The sequence below is a fragment of the Scatophagus argus genome, chromosome 5, assembly GCF_020382885.2.
Source record: "Scatophagus argus isolate fScaArg1 chromosome 5, fScaArg1.pri, whole genome shotgun sequence".
Classification (NCBI taxonomy): Eukaryota; Metazoa; Chordata; class Actinopteri; family Scatophagidae; genus Scatophagus; species Scatophagus argus.
This window is the reverse complement of record NC_058497.1, coordinates 14,693,348-14,715,125: the sequence shown is the minus strand read 5'-3', so window position 1 is coordinate 14,715,125 and position 21,778 is coordinate 14,693,348. Positions and strand designations below refer to the sequence as shown.

The 21,778-nt window shown below is 38.9% G+C and overlaps 1 protein-coding gene across 3 annotated transcripts; it reads left to right on the top strand.

The window, feature by feature from the left end:
• Positions 1 to 934: 934 nt before the first annotated feature.
• Positions 935 to 10,765, top strand: pde9ac (phosphodiesterase 9ac). Of its 3 annotated transcripts, XM_046388579.1 has the most exons (20): positions 935 to 1,095; positions 1,529 to 1,714; positions 3,241 to 3,311; positions 3,866 to 3,943; positions 4,179 to 4,222; positions 4,390 to 4,444; positions 4,606 to 4,676; positions 4,812 to 4,899; positions 5,019 to 5,100; positions 5,202 to 5,276; positions 5,366 to 5,452; positions 5,609 to 5,713; positions 5,873 to 5,955; positions 6,160 to 6,316; positions 6,449 to 6,562; positions 6,837 to 6,941; positions 7,112 to 7,240; positions 7,325 to 7,420; positions 8,671 to 8,753; positions 9,720 to 10,765. In XM_046388579.1, the coding sequence occupies exons 2-19, from the start codon at positions 1,646 to 1,648 to the stop codon at positions 8,719 to 8,721; spliced, it is 1,560 nt and encodes a 519-aa protein (XP_046244535.1). In that variant the 5' UTR covers positions 935 to 1,095; positions 1,529 to 1,645; the 3' UTR covers positions 8,722 to 8,753; positions 9,720 to 10,765. The 3 variants fall into 3 exon arrangements, with proteins under 3 accessions (XP_046244535.1, XP_046244538.1, XP_046244536.1); XM_046388582.1 differs by lacking the exon at positions 8,671 to 8,753; XM_046388580.1 differs by lacking the exon at positions 935 to 1,095 and having other exon boundaries at positions 1,522 to 1,714.
• Positions 10,766 to 21,778: the final 11,013 nt, after the last annotated feature.

The window sequence follows — 21,778 nt, the reverse complement described above, 5'->3', positions numbered from 1 at the left end:
GTAACTTGTCAGTTTAAACTTAAATACATACAGTACAATATAATACATTGTTCCTAATCTTTTGGGCTTAAGACAACTTGAGAGAAACAAATTTGAGATTGTATAAAAATAAAATTAACATGGCATGAAATGAAATGCATCAAGACAAGTCAGACCTTTAGAAAGTGATTTACATGGTCTGTAATTTCCTGTAAAATGTTATTAGACAGGTGTTTTCATGCACATTTATTTTATCCTCCATTTGATAAATTGCAAACTGTTGCTAAAAATAAAATGCACTTTGAAATGTCCTCAAGTGACCAAACCATCTGCCAGGCCTGTTCTCAACAATGGATGATGAGTGGACTGAGGAGGGTAACACACGTACAGACACACACACACACACACACACACACACATGTGAGAGGAAACAAACACGAATACATAAATGAACATAACACACATTCACATATATGTAAAAACAAATGCTGCACTCAGTGGCTTACAGAAGGAACAAAGCCATCCTTCAAATCAGGGTCCACCTTATAAGTGGAGTCCCCCTGATAAGATATAATTTTCCATGTATCACTGAGTGCTCTAATAAGTGTTTTGTTTGTCTGCGTACCTTTTGGGCCAATAACAACTGATAACACAGGTAGACTATGATATAAATCCCATGCCAGATTTCAATCAGATATCTGTGTAGTAAACATTTTATACTCAGTATCTGATAAAGCTATAATGTTTGTATGTTTTTTTTCCCCTTTGAGATACAGTGAATCAGACCTTATTGATGAGCGGTTTGCGGCCAGTGCAGGTAAACCATCCACGCCACTTAAGACATGTCTGTTTTTTTCTCCATAGTAACAGTCCCCTTGCAACCAGTAAGTGTGCCAGTTATATTCATAGTACTCCATACCCCCTCCCTCACAAACACACACACACACACCCTTCCTCACCTTCTCCATCATTCACATCCTTTCTCTCCTCCCCTGTCGCTCCCCCCTTTGCGTATGTGCGTTTGAGTCTGAGCGTGTCTGCATGTGAGTCAGCTGCATCCTCAACACCTGGGACATTACCTTCAGTCTCCACAGGGGAAGCTGCACTGCTGACACTGTAAGTTGGCTTTTGTGAATTTATTTGACTGTGTTTTATACTATACAGTGTGTCTAAATTTTCTTTCTGTTTCACTGTATGTGAGTGCATCATGAAAACTGGCTACACAAGATGGGAATAATGCATGTGAATGTGCCAGGATAATTTAACATTTTTTACAGATAAGTTTACATTTATATGATAATGTTTTAGCCTTTGTATTCCTTATGTTATCTGTTTTTTTTTTCTTACTTTGTAACTGTATATTAGTAGCAATAAAATCCTGGATAAAAAAAATGTTGTAATTTCAAATTTGTTGGCAGTTAAACAGAGCATGCTCACTTGATGCTGATGTTTGTTCTCTATTTATGTCATGACTTACTGATTTTTTCAGGCACTATCCCTATGAATATACTGAGAAAAATGTGTGTCTTCACCTAAATTGTTTCTTTAGCGGCTCCTTGTGAAAAGACCCTGAGGGTCGGACCCTGGTTGTCATCTCTTCAGGTTTGTCGGTCAGGGCTGTAAGCCAGAATCTCAGTAGGTGTGTGAGAGAGGGAGGGAGGTCAACATGGGCTCCAGCTCCTCCTCCTATGCCCCCAAAACAATTTACCTGGATGTGGATGGGAAAGTGCAAAAGGTGGGTCCATTTCCATTGGAAATTTTATATTGCATATATTTTCTGATCTCCTGTTTACATTAAAGAAAAAGAAATTCTGTTACCCTACATTTTTTGTTCTGTTCTCTAAAGGTTGTTTTGGGAGGTGCTATATAAATAAAGTTGTTGTTATTATTATTATTATTTGTAATGTGGAAACACATGTATTGCTGGTTTGCCTAAAAAGCTAGGAACAATGATTTTTTTTTCTTTTAATTTTATGCCAGTAAACAGCATATAATGAAAATAGGATTAATAGATATAAATACAGTTAGTGAAATTCAGTTATTCAAAATATGTTTTGGTAAAATTATGTCTACAGTATAAACATGTAGAAAACTGTGTGTTAGGCATCCAAATGTGGAGAAATATGTTTGAAATCATCATACCTGACTCCAGTAAATTAAAATGTTATTGATTATTTTGTCTATTCAATTTGAAGACATTTAGAGATTTAATAATGGGTTTAATTATAAAACCGACCGTAATAAAATTTAACTACAGCAACTGAATAATTCAAGATTTAATTCACCTTCTGGATTTGCAGCTGGTTTTCTCAACGGACTAACCTCACCTGAGGAGGAGCTAAAATTAGACTGAGATGCAGAGCAGTTTGCCTTGCAGGTGTTGCTGACAGAATCAAACACCTGTTGTTCACATCACCAGCATTAATTTTCATTTCCTTGTATCTCTAGGGTGAAATCATGGATTTAGATCTATCACTTCTCTTAACTTTTCATAAGCAACAGGAAAGCCTTTAATCAGTAGTGATATACAAGACAAACATGTGGAGTGCAACATTAAGCGTAAAGCTGACTTATTTCAGCCTTTCAATCACAGCTGAGTGATCATTTCAACCATAGTGGCAAATGGTTTGAGGCTCGGGTTTTACGTGTCTGCGTTCCAAACATACCGAGGTCCAGATAATGCTGCACTTGCTGATCTGATGATCTGGAGTGCTTCAAGTAGAGAGCTGCCTGTGACACATGTCTGTTCAAGAGCCCCGAGCCCGTGGCCTGAAGCTGAATGTTTGTCTGCTACACCTGCTTCCTTCAAGATGGAGGATCACAGGGTCTGCACCCACACACTGCAATCAATCCTCCACAGAGAGATTGTGTTCTATCTATACATGTACTAATTCTTGGCTGATTGCATGACAGGCGTGGATAATGTTGCTTTCTTCAAGAGCTCCATAAACCCTCGCACTTCAGCTGTCTTTTTCTTGCCTAAAACGAACTAACCCTTACTTTACGATCCCCTGTGATTCGATTATCTGGAGAACACATGAAATTGGATAATTTTCCTACCCTGTCAGAACACTGAGGCCTTATATCAAAGTCACAGCAGCTGTTTGCTTGCAGGTGCACCTTTGGAAACCATGTATAGACACAGATTGTGCTGTGTTGAATTTGTGTTATTGAGGTTTTCTCCCGAACATGTGACAATGTGATAATCAATGCCACTACTTCCTCATTTCCATCAACTCAAGGTCTATGTTTTCTTCACAGGTGGTGTTCAGTCGACACTGCAGCCCATGTGACATCAAGGAGCTTCTGTGTTCCTCATCTAACATTCCCAGGTTTGTTGTTTTGTTTGCTCGTTCATTTATTCAAATGTAAATTACATCACTCCCTTTCTGAGTCATCGGGCATAACTGAAAATTTCCCTTAAAACAAAGCAGCTATCAGAATCAGAATCAGAATTCCTTTATTTATCCCCGAAGGGTAATACTTTCTTAACAAACAAATAGCAATTGTACGCAGTAATCAGACAGACACACTGCATGAGCCAAGCATGTCAAAACAGACAATGATGAATTGTGAAAAACGAATATGTAGTTTTCATATGCCTTCTGTGCTGATTTTATTGATGAAAATGAATTTTTTAAACTATTAGTTTCCTATCAGTTTCCACACTTTTTCTCTTTTTCTTTCTCTTTCACTTGTTCTGTAGACTTTGATATGCAGTTATATGTAGTTAAGTGTTGTAGAAACAGAGAAACAACAAATATTTTAATAACTTTCAGATCAAAAATGTAGATCATTTCTGTTTAATATAATATTTAACACCGTCTCATCCTTGGTTAAAAAAAACGTAACCTTTCTTGCATTTCCTCTAATCCTCTCACTGCAGGAACACTGCCATCATGATGGTGGACCCAGAGGGTGCCTTAGTCTCCATAGATCCCACCATGCCCACCAACTCTCCAAAGTAAAATACCAGCATTATTACGTTGTATTAGAAATCACATACTAACATTTCATTTCTGTCCTATTTTTTAGAATCCGTTTTTTACAAACGCTCTTTCTAAATTGAAATTTCATTTTTATACTTTTTTATACCATTAAAATGTTCTGTCTGTTCTGTCATCAAAAGCTGTATAAAGAAATATTTAGGTTGACCTCAAGAGTTAGGAATAATACCTGCTCCTCTGATTTTCTCACAGCTCTTTGTACAAAGTTGTCCCTCTGTCTACTGGTCAGCTTGGAGGTAAACCATCAATAACAGCTTTATTATCTTTTATTCAAAGTAGTTTGCTAACACATACAGTCCACAACACACACCGTTTTAAAATAACAATAACCTTGAAAATGCCAAGTTTGACAATATGACTGCTGCTGTCAATAGATTTATCAGGAGTGTATTTATGTCTGCAGAGAAGGAGGACATGTTTCAGAACGTGTTGTCCCAAGTGGCCGAGCAGTTCAGCAGGTAACGAGTTATTTATGTAATGAAGCCCGTCCCTCTGAAACCAGTGATTTATAAAAGATAACGCTCTTATAATTTAGTAGGTCCAATTCCGGTCTTATTTTGACCAATCCATGTCGTTCTCTTGTCATTTTCAATTCTTATCATTTGGCTTCCTCTCACAGAGCTTTTCGCATCAATGAGTTGAAGACTGAGGTCACCAACAGGCTAGCGATGCTGGAGAAGAGAGTGGAACGTAAGTGGAACATTGCACACTATATAGTTTAGACAACAAGATCCCCCCAAAAAAACATGAAATGTAGTGGTGAAATGTGGAGACATTTTCCTGAAATGAAGCCAAAATTTTACTTGTATTGTCATCTTGTTTCAGTGGAAGGCTTGAAGGTGGTGGAGATTGAGAAGTGTAAAAATGACCTGAAGAAGCTACGAGATGAGATGACTTCAAGAGGCGGTGGCAGGTGAAATGAAGAATAACGTTAGCCATTACGCATCTCATTGCAGCCTTCAAGAGAAACCAAATCATGTAGAATTCATGTGAAACAAACTTCTTTTTGGATTTCTCTCCTTTTAAATTCAGAGTAAACTGTCCATGCAAATACAACTTCTCAGACGATGGGAAGAAGGTCACTCCCAGACGAGATGTCCCCAATTACCCAAAGGTATGTCCGTCTTTATTAGATAAAGCAAATGTCATACATCTCTGTAGTGTCTTTTGAAGTTCTGATGAATATATATATACTCTTATATTTGGTATATACAGTACACATTGTCTCAGGAGACTGTTGAGGCACTCAAGAAGCCAACATTTGATGTCTGGCACTGGGAACATAATGAGGTTTGTCGATGTTGCCTCTCCATAACTCAGTTTTCATTGCATGTTACTAAGGTGACTAATGTTTCTTTTCTCTTTCTTTGTGAGTGCAGATGCTAAGTTGTTTGGAGTATATGTACCATGACCTGGGACTAGTGAAGGAATTCAACATGAACCCCATCACACTCAAACGCTGGCTGGTAAAGTTAGAGCAGAAAAGGACAACACAGAGCACAGATATAATGTATTTACAATGCACAGGGCCTCTTATACCCTTCAGTAACAGTAATTATCAAAGGGTACAAGACTTGGAATACTTCAGTCAGTCACTGAACAAATAATCTTCTTTCCTCTAGTTGGCAATTCAGGAGAACTATCGTAACAACCCTTTCCACAACTTTCGCCACTGTTTTTGCGTTAGCCAGATGATGTATGGCATGATTCACCTTTGCAACCTACAGGTATGGTGCATGTTTCCGCATGTCAAGGATATCATTCAGATTAGATTACATTCTGAAAGGATAAACACCAATTCTTGCAAGTCGTATCATAAATATCAACCAGTGATTTTCCAGACTGGACACTTAGCAAAAACGTCTTTAATTCACATTATTGTCCAGGAGAAGCTGACTCTCACAGATATGGGAATTCTAATGACAGCTGCAGTGTGTCATGACCTGGACCACCCTGGCTACAACAACACGTAAGACTCACTAATCTGTCTGTAGAGCTGTTAACAGATAGGGTAGTGCAGATGCCCATTGACCTCAGTATGTTTTGACATCCTCGACACAACACTGTTCAGCATGGAGAGAGTTCGGGTATGAAAACACACTGATTCAGATTATCATGTTGTCAAGAGTTTGGGCAGACAAGGACTTCTCTTATGGTGTCATCCATGTATCAGGTACCAAATCAATGCCCGCACAGAGCTGGCAGTGCGTTACAATGACATATCTCCGCTGGAGAACCATCACTGTGCTGTGGCCTTCCAGATCCTTTCTCTTCCTGAGTGCAATATCTTTGCAAACGTGGATCCTGAGGCATTCAAACAGATTCGACAGGTTAGATGTGCATGTAAAAGACTTGTAAAACTTTTATCTTAATCATACACTGTCTTGAATACATCAGCAGATGATTTTGACTTAAATGTAAGTCTGAAAACATCTCAAGCAGTTTTGCTCTTCTATTCCCAGGCAATTATCACCCTCATTCTCGCAACTGACATGGCCAGACACGGGGAGATACTAGACTCCTTTAAGCAAAAAGTGGACAACTTTGACTTCACCAATGAAGAACATGTGACATGTGTACGTATACATTAAGCACTACAAGATTCTGTTGCATCGCCACCTGACATCAGCTGTTTACCGTAGCGAACATGCAAGATGTGACCTTAGCAGCAGAAGCAGAAGGCAAATGGATTGTATTAGCACTAATGGGGACGTAGTCACACAGAAGAGTAGATGCTCTATGGCAGCTTTGTGTGTGTTGATGATGAATAGATTTCTTTTCCTTGTGGTTATGTGTGGTGGGGGTGTGTTGCATGCATGCTTGTTCATGTGCGTGTGTTTGTGTTTTCAGCTGAAGATGGTTTTGATCAAGTGCTGTGACATTTCCAACGAAGTGAGGCCAACTGAGGTAGCTGAGCCCTGGGTGGACTGCCTGCTGGAGGAATACTTCATGCAGGTGATCTCAACCAAACCATTCGCATAACTCCCAAGATCCACCGTCTAAATCTTTCATCTCAACTCAGATAAAGGAAAAAAAATACATTGTAAACAATAGCTACCCACAATAGTGGAATTTTGTTGTATCAAATTTAAATGTAAAATTATTTCCACATATGTGCTTCCCAGAGTGACAGGGAGAAGTCGGAGGGTCTCCCTGTGGCTCCCTTCATGGACCGAGATAAAGTCACCAAACCCACTGCTCAGATTGGATTCATCAAGTTTGTCCTCATTCCGATGTTTGAGACTGTCATGAAGGTAGGACAACGCATGCACTGACATGTCCCTTTATAAATGCCCACACTGACTCACAAGTAATGCTCTTACTGTGGCATCCAACAGCTTTTCCCTCAGATTGAAGAGATCATGGTTCAACCTTTGAGAGACTCTCGTGACCACTACGAAGAGCTGAAACAGATTGATGATGCCATGACAGAGGTAGAACCTATTCTTGCCCATCTGTCTATCTATCTATAGACACCACCAAGCTTTGTTCAAACTCTGTAACACCGTGTTAGTAAATTGTGACAGTATTACAATCGCTTATGTACATTGTGATATGAGCCAGGTTGCTAAAACATACATTTCATCAGTAGTTTAATATTTTTCTGCTTTCCTGCTGACAATCAGATGAAACAATCGATGCCACTCTCATGCTTGTACCACAAATAAGGCTGTAGCCAGCAGCTGTAGTTAGCTTAGCTTGGCACAAAGACTGCAAACGGGGGGTAACAGCTAGCCTGGCTCTGTCAAATGCTAACAAAATTCATCTAACAGCACCTCTACCTCTCAGCTCATTTATTACAGAACACGTTATAATTTGCTGAACAAAGACTGATCTGTCTGTTAAAGAGAGAGTTTTTACTGTGGGCTACTGTTTCTTGACTCTGACCTGTTGAAGGCAAGACAAATCAAGTCCCTTTTTAGTTTGCATAACGCAAAATTAAATGCTTTATTGTTTATACAATATACAATCTCTTCTTCGGGCAACCAGCAGAAACTCCAGGAAGGTACTGGTCCCAGCCGTGGAACTGTCCTTTCCATAATCCTTGTGAACCAGTGACATTTTTCTAATTCTTCACCTAAAGACGAATTGGCGTATTTCCCAAAATTATAAATTTTTACTGTAAAGTTTTACATTGGCAACGTAAAACCATAAGGATCATAAACAATGTTAGAAATAACTTTTTACTGAAGATCTTACATTTCGTCTCCAGTGAAGTTATGACAGTATCAGAATATTATGTGATCAGTTTTGTGGCGTCAATCATACAGTGAAATTTTCATTTTGTGACAGCAGGGTAACAAGTCCGGTCTGAGACTGCACACGCATGCAGTAATCACAGGCAAACGTGCCACAGCTGCTTGGTTGTAAACTTGTCATTGTGCCTGCTGTGTTGACCAAATTTAGCTTGGATTATGTTGCCAGTCTAGCCTTGAAGGGACTTACAATAATAAGAGTGCAAGCAGTTAAAACAATGGCAGTATTATACTGTAGCTTTCCTAATGAATGGGTCATGTAGAGAACAAATCTACACAGTGTCATTTAAGCCTCTCACCTGGAGCTACCAATTATTAGCTATGCAGTTTGTTTCACATGGGTGGGGTCTCTCACACACACACATGCATGCATGCGCACACCCACCAAACCACTTGCTAACATAAAGGTGTGTCTTTTGTTCAATGAGGCACAGAAGAAAAAAACTGAAAATATGTCATTAGGCGGGAAGAAGAAGTAAGCTGTGCAGTGAGTGAGTGCAGTGGTATCTGTGTAAGTAAAAGCAACTGACTCCTTGGTTGTGCTTTAGTGTTTAGTGTTAGTGTCATGAGTGTGCTCTGTCTCTGCCTCTCTCTAGCCTCTCCATGGCAGCTCTCCTCTATACTGAACTCTATGTACAAAAAGCCAAACCTTTATGAATGTGCAGCACTTTCATCACTTTGGATTCGCCTTTTAAGTTAACAGCAAGGGAATTCATATCAATTTATACACAAAAAGGAAAACCAACTGGGTAATCCCATTTAGTCAGCTCAAGATAAATTGGTACAGCATGAGACATTCTTGGCAAGTATGAGGGTCTCGCTTGTATAGAAGTTAAACGGCTTACAGAGAAAAAGGAAGGAAAGAAAAGTTCAATAGCTTACTAGGAATATGGAACTTAAAAAAGCACACATCCCACAACAATTCTTAAAGTTAATATTGAGTTATAATAAATTACGAGCAAAGCCCTCAAGTAAAAATATATAGATTTTTTGACAGTTTTTGACCTGTGTTACATTGTGACTTGGTTCATTATGCTGTGATCACAGCTGAAAACAAAGTACTGAAATTGCTGCTCGTTTGTTTCCCTCTAAAACGCCATGTTACATTTTCTTTGCAGTGCCAAGATGCAACACCTTCTGCACATGAATTGAAACTACACATTCTTTTCTGTCATTTGACATTGAACTTTTCCACAGAAATAGATTGAAGCTGCCTCTAGACTCTGAGAAAGTTTTGACCTACCACATAAGTGAGCCAAATCTCACTTGCAGCTTTGAGGCAACTTCAGTCCAAAACCTTTATCTGTGATGGGCGATTGCCTCCTTAACACTTGGTGGTCTTGTAGGGTTTGTGCTGATCTGAGCACAGCCCTCAGTCAATGAGTCCTATTTTTTAAACCTAGTTTTAGTTTTCAGCTTTCCTCCTTAACATCCTGCTGTTTCTTTTTGCCTAAACTGAGCTCTTATTTTATTGCAGGAGTCTTTGTTTGTGATCAAGTCAAGGAAAGACTTTGAAAAACACGACTGAAACCTCATTGAAGATGTTCTGTGCTGCATTCTGAAGATGACAGACGGGTCAGGAGAAGAGAGAAAAGAGACTGCACGGCTACATACTGAACTAAACTTAGGCATCATGGTGGCATATCTTGAACTTTGACTTAGACTTTTGCACTGGATGTAACAGAGAGGGACCTGGTGACCTCTCTGTATATTTGTGGTGTTTATGTTGTTCTCCCTTCTTTTTTTATTTCATAGTGCCTCGAGAGTTTGAAGGACCAGTTTCTCACACTTAAACACACTTAAATGATTACCATGCATTTTGAAAATATACAAAAGCTGCAGAATAGACCTCATGGACTACACAATCAGGAAAACATTTTCCGCCAACAGTAAATGATTTGTTCTTAATTTTTCCAGTAGAAAAATTAAATGTACCAAATTTGACTGTTTCACCTCACTGTAGCAGTATGTTTTTGATTGATATGGACCACTGGCTGTTTTCCAAAGATTAATGCAGCTTTGCACCTTTATTATTTATTTTCTTCACACATAAGGAGCATTTCATTAAACCATCATCACTTTATGTGCATTCTCTTCCCGTCCATATTTTTTAATAAAAGCAATTCACATAGGGTCATGTATTGTAAGTGTTATACAGTCTGTCCTGTAAAGAAGTTTTAATATCTCACAATACATGTAAAACTGTGATTTGTATGTTTTTCTGTCACGCTCTGTGAGTCTTTAAATATAAAGGTTACACCACACCTAGCAGAGTGTCTTCTGTCTTAACAGGACAACAGCTTTTCCACAGTTAATTCAAATCCAGTCCCTTTAAAAACAAAAATTTAAAAACAAAATGCTGATGTCTTCAATAACCAAAGAGTGGAAAAAAATCTCTTTAAATTAGAATATAATTAAGTTAACCTCCAACTGGTCAAATTGCCAATGAAGACCAATGTGACATAAAGACATTGAAATGAATTGAAACTGTCATTTCACTTTAATGCGCAGAGACCATAACACACGACAGTAAGTGCCTCTTTAAATCACTGTGGTAACATTTCACCAATAATTATTTCATTCAGTTCATTTCTCTTTACAGCTGTAATTAAGTCAAGAATGTAGAAGTAAGCATGATTTCCCTTCATTACACCAAAATTGAACATTCTATAACACTTTTATGAACTGCTTTTCCACGTACTTAAGAACATATCAATAATACACTATTTTAAGTGGATTAATTATTGCTTCAATATGTCAGTAGAAAAAAAAATGTGTTTCTATGGGTATGCTGATGTAACATAATACCTAAAACTTTATACCTGAAAAATGTATTTACCTTCAAACTCCTTTTCTCTTTTGACTCTTTGACAATACAGAGTTTTATCTGACTCCATGTGTGAAGAAAGTTGTACTTTGGCTTCTCTGCTTTGGCTTCATCTTGGTTGAAATACATTTTATTGGCACATTTTAGACTAGTGGGCTTCAATACAAACAGCATGTGTTGAAATATGACTAGTTTTCCAGTTGTGGGCCACCCAAGGGTGCCACTTATCTCAGCCCGCACTACGCCTCCCTCCCGCTCCACAGCTTCCCTTCAAGTCATATCAGATCAAGGTGGTTTTCCTCCATCTACTACACAGTGATTTTATTACTGCGGCTTTTATTTGCAACATGTTGCCAACTTCTTCTCCAGAGTGATTATTGCCTCACCTGTTGGCCTCATTTCACACACACACACACACACATAGAGAGAGAGAGAGAGAGAGAGAGAGAGAGAGAGAGAGAGAGAGAGAATACCACCTACATAGGTCTGATGAAATCTTGTCATATTAAATGTTGCACAGTATGAATCACCAAAGGCTCTGCTCGTACTGCACCGTTTTATTTAGTTTGTTTGTCTGTTCCAAAGTCAAAAAGGAGAATTCATAAACTTAACACCAACATAAACAGTCTCACTCCTCTAGTCTGTAGCTTTAAGCTGATTTTATTCACATATTCATTGTATGATGGTTCTTTAATTTGTCTGACCTTTTGTCTCCATGCTGCTGCAACCCCACATGCTAAAGTTGACAATCTCATAACAATAAAAAAGGACAACAATGGATTGCGGTTTATTGCGGCAGTTGAGATGAAAGAAAGTCAGTTAACATCTCTGAGTGTGTGCGTTGTTTGAATGAATGTAATTACCCATCACCTTCCCCACATAGCGTGACAATGACATGACATAGCGTGTTCTAGAATTAATCTGCAGAAATGCTATGATGAAACACCTTCCTGTTTTGTCAGGGTTATACCACATTGCAACTCATAAATAACAGGAGTTTTTTAATCACGAGTTGAAACGGTGAGCACTAATCTTATTATATTTTAGTGCCTCTTCCTGTCTTTCTATCTCATGAGAACTGCATGCAGGTTTATTGTAGAGCTTCTTCTTCTGCCTCTTCTCTGTGAGTGTGTGACAACATGATTCATCCTGGTGCCTCTAACACACATAACCTCTTCACCTTCCTGCATCAAAGCGTTAATCACTCAGACTAAGCCTTCTACCTGGTGACTCATACTGTTTAATGTTTTCATGAGTGCAACGCTAATTAAAATAATTAAAACCACCCGCTTCGCCTGGGGGTCCGGCGTCAAGTCGTCGAGTGACCCTGTTTGTTAATGTGAAAGTGAATACTGTATCTGTTACAAAAGCACACTCATGGTGGTTAAATGAGCAAGTGTTTATTTTTTCCTTCTTTCAATGGGTTTGTGCAATCGGACCTTGGCTTGCAAAGGAAGGTGTGGCATTTCTTCAGTGACATTTGATCAGGTGTTTGGTACATAATCCAAATTCAAGATAGTAGTAGCATAATTTAGTTATGACAGCGAAGGAGGAGTTACAGATACAGTTCCATCAAAACATAAACGTTTGATTTTTTTTAGGTTCTATAAACTTGTCATTTAATGTATTTTTTTAAATGTCATTACTTGTCAGCAGTGTAATGTCGTGTGGGAATTTTTGGTCACGACTTTTGATGTTAAGACAGGCCAGGTGACAGGGGCACACACTGATATTATAATGTCATTTCCATTGGTTTATACAAGACATAATAGGTGATTTGGTATTGCACCCCCATAATGTGGAGAGATTAGATTAAAAAAAAGATTTAAAAAATGAAAACTGGAGCCCCAGGGGCTGAGATATCCTGATTTTTAGTCTTTGTCTTTAAACTGACTGAGTGACTTTTAAGTCTCAACTCCAAGCCAAGTTTTTTGTTTTTTTTTCCTCCTGAGCCACAGAAAACATCATTTAACTGTTTTCACAGCTTTGTGATTATACTATCTTTCAAATTACCCTGAGAATATTAATTTGTCTTTCCAGAAAACAAAATTGAAAATTGTTGCAGTCTGTGTCTTACTTTTGGTCCATTCAACTCAGTGACCATCCAGGCTTTAGAAGCAACAACAGTCGAAATTCTCCATACCGTGGGTTTAATTTTCTTTACTTATTGTATTGTCTTTATTTTCATTTATTATCCCTGAGGGCTCTCAAAATCCTTTGCAAATCCCTGAATCCTTATTTGAGACTGTCAAAAGTTAGAATTGTACAGGTAAACAGATTTATCACAGCTTATCAAGTAAAAAGGTGAGAAAGAGGTATACAGGAATGTTGATCAAATTGATAAAATATTCAGTTTGCAAAGCAGCACAGAAAAGAGAAGAAAAAACATCCAGTGTGTTTTGTCTGCTGTGTTATTTCCTTGCAAATGTTTGTGCTGTGTGACTTGACTACAGGCAGTCACATGTTTAAGAAAGCAGAAATGGAAGTTCTGAACGTCAATTTCATGTGAGTTCTGCAACATTCATTATTAAAAGAGATAGGTTTACAGGAGTTGTTAAGACTTTTGGCCATCGATGAGAAAAATGTCTTGTGCTATTTCCTCATTTCCTCATATTTTTTTTCTACAGACTCCTTTCTAAGGTCAGAACGCACCATGGAGAATTCCTCCCAGCATGCGCCACAAGGTAAAACGACATAGTGTGTGTGTGTGTGTGTGTGTTCGTGCTATCAACAGGCTTCCCAGAATTGAAATCTTGCAGCAGGAAGCCGTGGATGATCCATGGCCTACTTTCATGGGAAACTGACTAAAGCAAAAACACATGTGGAGTAAATTCTGACTGTAATACTACCTGTTTTATTACCTTACTGTCCATTAATTCTTTTTTTCAATGTGTACTTCCAGCTTTTCCAGTTTTTACAGTTTTTACAGTAATCTGAATGTTTGAGCCATAGGATTCTCCGCCAAGTCTGTGTAAACATATGCTCCTTTTTATCTCTTTTCGGGCCTCAGATTAGATGGTGGCGCTGGTCAGGGCAATGAATGAGCCACACAGGCATTTCTCTGGTGACCAGACAACAGTGAAGCCTGGACCTGTTTCATGTGAGCAAACACGCATGCAGACAAAGCCATGCTTATAGAAGAAGCAGTTAAATCACGAGGGACACCCCATTCCCCCCACAGTCCCACATTCAAGAATGCTCAGTTTCTTGTTTGAGCACTGAACTGTGAAGACCCAAGTTAGATTTACTGAAGACAGTTATATCCCCGACAAGAATGGCAAGAAGTCAAAGGTCAGAAGCAAGAGTTAACCCTAAATTCTGGCCCTGCATTTTTGTGTCAGTGACACAGAGCAGTGAAAACGAAAAACAGTCTGATAGTGTAAATGTGAGCACCAAAAACACGACTGTTTTTCTTTAATTACTCACTTTGAAAACACATCAACCCTGGCTAGTAATACTGTAGCTAACTGTCTCTTTAACTGAACTTCCCCATCTCTCCTTCCTTGAAATATCCTGGTCAATGTGTTTGGTCTAGTTGTAAGAATAACCCAATCCAAAACCTCACAAGTTGATTTGACAACTTGATTTTTTTTTTTTTACAAGGTAAGAAGACCTCACACATTCAGCCACAGGGCTCTGAAACACCTGCAGTACATCCTGATAAAACCAGTCTTAAACTTAATGTTTCCACAAAGTGCTGTCAGCAGAATATCACTTATTTGGGTGAGAAATGTAAGGCTTCTTTAAAAATATGAACTTGTTATGTTACAATAATGTTGGTGTTTGGGATATACCATAGAACTGAAAACTAATTTTATTGTAAATAAACATTGTTAACAATCAGCATGTCTCTACCTGAGCCCACTGTGAACCATCAAGTGTTAAAACCTCATTAAAACTTACTTTCAAATGAAACCTAAACTATTCTCAATGGTTCCCGGACTTCTTCTTCTTCTTCTTCTACTCTTTCACGGGCACGTTGCTTTCGTTATGACACATACCACCACCAACAGCTGACGTGCAATACCACTGTTATGATTTTTCATAAAATGTATTACGTCCTCATGCTCCTTCTTCATGAGCTGGTAAAGCTTGCCCTGACTCCATAGAGTTCCTTTAATTTGACTGGAAACATTTCTTTATGTGATGTATTTATTATTGCAGTGACCTGTGTACACAGATAGGATAGGATCATCCATCATAATATCACATATCAACACCACGACTCACAGTTTGTTCTCTTTTAGGTCACTGCAGTCTTTAACTATCAAAGGTAACACTGGCTTGAGTAAATATTGAAAGATCTGATTTCCAAAGAGCTGTGTGCAAAAAGGCTATCACAGTTCAAGTATCCATTTCCCGAATACCAGCATCATTAAGTTTCCTCGGCTTCCTCAGCCACCTCAGGCACACTGGAGCCATACATTAGTTGCTTCTGGTGCTGGATGTTGTCAGAGAATAGTTTTACCAACGCCTGCATGTGCCGGTTGTCTTTGTTTTTCCTGAAATGGATTGTTTTTTTAAGCAGTATTATGCAAGAAGCCGAACTTTGTACACATTTTGTACTTTGTGGTTTCAAAGGTCAATCATGATGTGTCAACAAAACAGACTTGAATATTTGTTTAATGTAACTATTTAAAAAATTATAATTTAATACATATTTATCAGAGGTGGTGTTGCATGCTTTTTGGGAGAGATCTAAGAACAGATTGGAGCTGACTGGTTTAAAACAAATACTAGAGACATGCAAACAACAGAAATTTAGACATGGAAAGATGTTTTCCACAAGCTGTCATGGCTGTTGTGAAACTTTGGGACATGTTTTCTTCCACTTCAACTTTGTACGACAAAATACCGTAAAATATTGCAATCACAGTTCACATGGTTGTTTCTTAATACTTTAACATTTTGTAAGTGTTGAAACAAGAGCAGTTATTTTAAATTTACTCTTTAATAGCTTTATTTTTCCTCAGATGAATTAAACTCTGCACACATAAAAACAGGTTCACATTCTCAACAGTCATAAAAGACAGCCCTGATCTTTCCCCTCATTTACGGTTTACAGCCTCCCAAAAACAGACATTTTACTGGTTTGCTATTTTTCTGGGTAGAAGCAGCGAAATTAATTCCCCAGTCAAATAGAGCACCAGAGAAACTGACATGAATTATATAAAATCCACACCCTCAAATCCATAAATATGTAGAACTATGTTAATCAATTAATATAATCATGAAGTGCTGATTGGCTAGGATTTGTATTTTTGCTTATCTGATTCTTTTGTTCCAGACACATTTACTCAGTACATCAAGAGAAAAGCTTTTAGCTCACTTTGGCAGCTGACATTTGAAAAGTTTAATCCCAGTGCATGAAAGAGACCTGACAATTCACTGAGAGAGAGACTCGCATCAGTTTGTTTACAGCGTGTTAATCTGGAGCAGGCATCTTGATTATGCGCTGGCAGAAGATCAGCAGCCATGCCGTGACTGCCATGGCACACAGCAATTACACTAGCTTCTTATCTGTATGAATAGCAGGCTTAATGGCAGATGGACGTAAGGACTATGATTACAAAAAAGGCCACTAAAGCATGAAGTGCCTTAAAGTCTCTCCTCAGTTATCTCATTCTGGGTCCATGTATGGTGTCAATGCGGACTTGGGTTATGGTTTGCATGAAGTGAAGTGATTATTTTCTGAGCTAGCTAGCCCTTCGCTGGGCACATTGGTTTTTAGATGGAACTGCTGCATTCTGCCACTGAAAGCAATGCTAAAAACAGTGAGAGCTGATGGAAACTGCACATAAACATTCACTCAGCAGTCAGATGAACTTGTTTCTGCTGTTTTCTCTCAGTTTACTTTGGACAGCCCGTGTTGTGTCACGCTGGCAGTCAGCATTCTTTTTTCACTGTTGTTCACAACAGACTGAGTGTCAACTCACAGGATGTAGCTCAGTTCAGTTCTGATGGTCAGTATTGACTCAAACCATCTGCTTTCTTCTGTAAAGTAGGCCTGCTTAAAGGGTACAACATGGTACTTAACAGGGGCTTGCAGAAACCTAAGTAAATGTTAATGGCATACACTTATTTATGACCTGTGCTTGAGCTTGGTCACACTCATATACCCCCTTAAGTACCCAGTAGTTAAAAATACTTACTCATTGCTGCAGATAGTGAGTAAAACAGTGTAAAATGTTTCCAATGTGCAATATCAGTAAGTATCATAGAAAGAAATGAAATTTTAACGGCTAAGGAAATTGTGTTTAGTGATTCACCTCTGAATGAACCCCAGCAACCTTATTAAAAAGTCCCCACAGAGAATTAGCAGTAATTTCTACTTTAACCACAGCAAGCCAAGATTTTGTTTAATTAAATACCAAGGAGATCTTCTTTGTATCCTGAACAGATGTTTTCTGAATCACAGGCTTCCTCAGAACCAAGACTTTAATCAGCACTATCTGATGAACGGTGACTTCTTGGCCAAGCATCATCTCTCACCTTGAAACTCTACATAATCCCACTAACAATGCACTCAGGATGTAGCCTTACTTTATATTAAGGGCTCTTGATGGGGATGTATTTATGTTTGTAAAAAAAATAACAACTAAGGTTTGCGAGATGAGTAAACACAGGCAGCATGAAAGCTTGTGTTCCATAATTACCATGAGCACATCAGGTAGATGCTCAAAATATTTGTATATGACTTTTCCAGAAAGAAAGATAGAGAAGTAGCTCCACCTCAGCTAATAGATCATAACAGCTTTGACCTCCCATAATGGGGAAAGATAAATGATATGTTCCTACGCATGTGTTTAAAGTGGGATTGTCTTTCATCTCCAGCTGGAACTCTGCCAGGAAAGAATCTCACTGTGGGGTTTAATGCTGCAAGCTATAAGCCCAAACATGTTTATTTATTTCTACAATTCAAAAGAGCCTTTTTTTCCCCCCTTCTGTATCTCCTACTCTTTCTTTCCTTCTGTCTGTCTCTCTCTCTCTCTCTCTCTCTCTCTGTCATTAACTTTATGGGAATTTCCATGGAATTCTTTTGTAATACAAGTGATTGCATGTGATAGGGAGCCATGTGAAGAGGCGTGGTGCTTTTCTTGGAGAGACAGGGGTTAAATGATCCCTCCTCTGTTATATCACCATGTTTTTTTTCCTTTGAACTGTCCCCTCTATTAGGGATGACATAGGAACATCTGGATGCTTGTATCTCACACTGTGAATAATACAAAATAATGTAGATTTATTAAACAGCATCCAAAGATTCTGTAATCAAAGATCATCAAACAATAAAACAAACTGCCTTGCTGACCAATTCACTGCACCAATTCAAAATCCTTTTGTATTTTTTCTTTATTCCAAGATGCTCTAACAGGATCTGACATCCATTCTCCAATGTAGAATTCAGATCCTCTAGCTACTTAAAGCATCAATGTAAATATATTCCATAACCAGAATAAATTTGAGTAAGTGAGTGTTATATGATTATGTATTATTATTGTATTATTTTTACTGGTGTATTAATGTGTAAGTTGCATTTATCAGGTGGAGGTGAAGCAAATGTAAATGGCCATTATTATTCCTACTGCTGTTAGTACTATCTCTCTCTTTTCTTCTTAATTTTAAAATACAGCACATTACATGCTATGTAAAACACACGTCACCTCTCTTCTCGTCTCTCTTCTCTTTCTCCATGCGAGCCTGTGCTCCAAAAGGGTTACCCTGGCCCCAGAGCCCCACATGTGTAAGGGGATCTCTCCTCAGTCAGCCTACAGCAGGGAGCTCACAGATGGTGCTGCCCCAACACAGTGTAGGAAAAGCAGTTAGAGGGAAGAAAAGAAGGGGAGCACAGACATGAAAATATCAGAGGGCTGGAGAGCAGCTTGATTTCAGCTCTTGCAATCCTTATGTAAATACTGTACACATTCTCAAAGAGTGCATGTGCACACATATGCACACACAAACACTTCTAGCATCTGTCTGGAGGAGGGATCAACTGGATGAACCACAGAGCTTGGCTCTCTCCTACCGCTTGTCCTCGCTCTGAAGAGGTGAAACATCATCTGCTTGTTGGCTTTGGAGGCTTTCTCATTACTTCTGAATACTTTGCTCAAGCAAACCATTATGGAGGAAAATATTACGCTTTTTCAGGGTGTATTGGGGGTATTACTGCTTGGCTGCATGAGATGGCAATCAACTCACAATGCAAATATTGTCTTTTTGTATCTGGAGTTTTCAATCCCTACTATGAAAGCAACACGTTACACTGGGGGAATATGCTCGTAATCCATGCTACCACATTTATTTAAAACATGACAAACATGAGGAGATGCAGAAGAGTCAGGCTTTTTATTCAGTTCACTGGCAAAAATTGATGTTTTGGTGAAAAGCTCTATCTGGGTGGTACAAATCTTCGATATAATGGAAAAGTAACGCACACCAAGGTCTGTAGTGAGGTGCTGACCGCTGGAAGGAGATCCAGAAAAAGTGGCACAAATTCCCTGTCAAATGCAACTGTTGTAAGCTAACTTTGTGCAAGTCCACACACATGTAAACACACACACATAAACACACACACGACTGGAATGCAGTATTAGTACACTGGCTGTAGTCAAAGCCGAATACCTCACAAATAAGCACAGTTCTGCCTCATCAAAGGGTGGAAATACTTCACATTTCTAATGGTAAAAGTGGAAGTTTGTGAGTGTGCGTTTGCAGCAGTAGAGGATTATTTTACATCCATGTCAACCAGGGGTATGAAGTAAAATTTAGATGCAACATTGTTGTTTTTAATGAATATTCCAATTCCATGCTTATTTTTAATTCTACATGGTTTACTGCTTTTAATTTGACTCATTTGGGGTCTTAAAGAGGAAGCCACCAAGTGGATATTGCTCAAACGTAAAACAGACATAAAAAGACATACAACTCTTTAATATCATTGCTTTTTCCTCCAATGTAAATGTATCTATTTGAACAAAAGGACGAAGTATAAATCGGTTTCGGTTTTCCACGGCCGCAGGAGGATTCCAGGATTGCATGTGTTCAGATAAGGAAACTTCTGCAGCTGTGTTGTTAGACTGAAAAAGCAAACACATACAGAGTCAGACCAGACAAGACTGCGGTGTCTGTTTCACAGGTTTTGCTTTTAGGAATGCAAACAGCTTCCCAGGCATCTCAAGAGAATCCTCCAGTACATTTGAGTACAGCAAAACAGAGATAAAGACATTATGTAAGGAAATCAAATAAACAGTGGATGGAATATGATGACATTTATCTATTGTGACTTCATAACGTTGATGTGATGCAAATATAATTCTCACGGTGTTTGTATGATTTTCTTTTTTGTAAGCAATACACTGACTGAACAGATTTTTGTCTTCTCTGGCCCATTGTTTTAGAAAATACCAGTATGGTAAGGCAAGGCACTGGCATTTTCAACCATACACTGCTCATTGTGGCTGTAATTACTGCAGGACAATGCAATTGCTAGTTAATCATAAATGCTCTCTGTATACTGTAGCTTTTGTCCGTCTTTGTAATCTGCCTGAGTGAGTGCAGGCAAACAGCTACTGCACTTTGGACTGCTGTGTGTGTGGATGCAGCTTGTAAAATCATGGCAAAAACAAGTCCAACAAGCAAGCAAGCGTGATTTATTGAACAAAGCTCCAAAATTGCTGCAGAAGTTATCAGATTGTTGACTTTGGAGAATCACATCCCAAAACCTATTCTTGTCTCAAACTTCAGTCTGCAGCTATTTAAATGCTCCAACTAAGATGTAGCCTGAGAATACTTGAGTGCTACATTCACATCACAAAGGGGTGTGTTTGCCTGACCTCCAGTCTATCAGAGTCGAGGGCCCGGTCTGGTTTGTCAGGCACAGCTAACAATGTTTGCTCTGCTTTATAGCCTCTCTGTTTGTTTTCCCCTTCACTGAAGCGACCACCTCTTGGTCTCAGCACCACTCAAGTCCTTCCACATTTGGGGTCACAAGCCCAGGGCCCCCGGGCCACCCAGAATGCAGTGCATCAGCCGATAGAGATAAGACAACTCCTCAGGTGGTTCACTGCACAGATCTCACCCTCCCTTTCACGCATAGTGGTAATCTACCATTTAATGTGGCTCTGAGATTTTCTCCAGATAGGCAGCTTTTCTCTGTTAGGCGGGTCTCTTTGTTGAGCTTTACCTGCAGGAGATCATAAAATTAAATAAGATATGACAGGATACAGGAGTTACTGTATGTTTATACATTCAGCTGGAACATGCTAATCTACCATATGTTGTCATCAAGTTAAAACAAGCCAGTTTTATTTATACACCACCAAATCACATCAAAAGTTATCTCATTACACTGCTCAAATAGAGCAGGTATAAACCATACAGAGACCCAACATCCCCTCAATGAAGCGAGCACTTGGTGACAGTGGCGAGATAAAACTGCCTTTTAACGTGCAGAAGCCTCGGAGCAGACCCGGGCTCTAGGTGGGCCAACATCGTAAAAGGTAATAATTAAGTTTATTTCAGAAGGCACCCGCAGTGAACTCATAAATAAAAAGGGTGTCAGAGGGACTAGATAGATAGTCCCTCTGACACCCTCTGACACTCTCTGACACTGAGCTCACCAGGGGGAATTGTAGCTTATCTTTATTTCATTTAAACTGGCTATTAGCTTATATGAGTAATATAACATTCTGCAGTTATTCTCTCCTAAT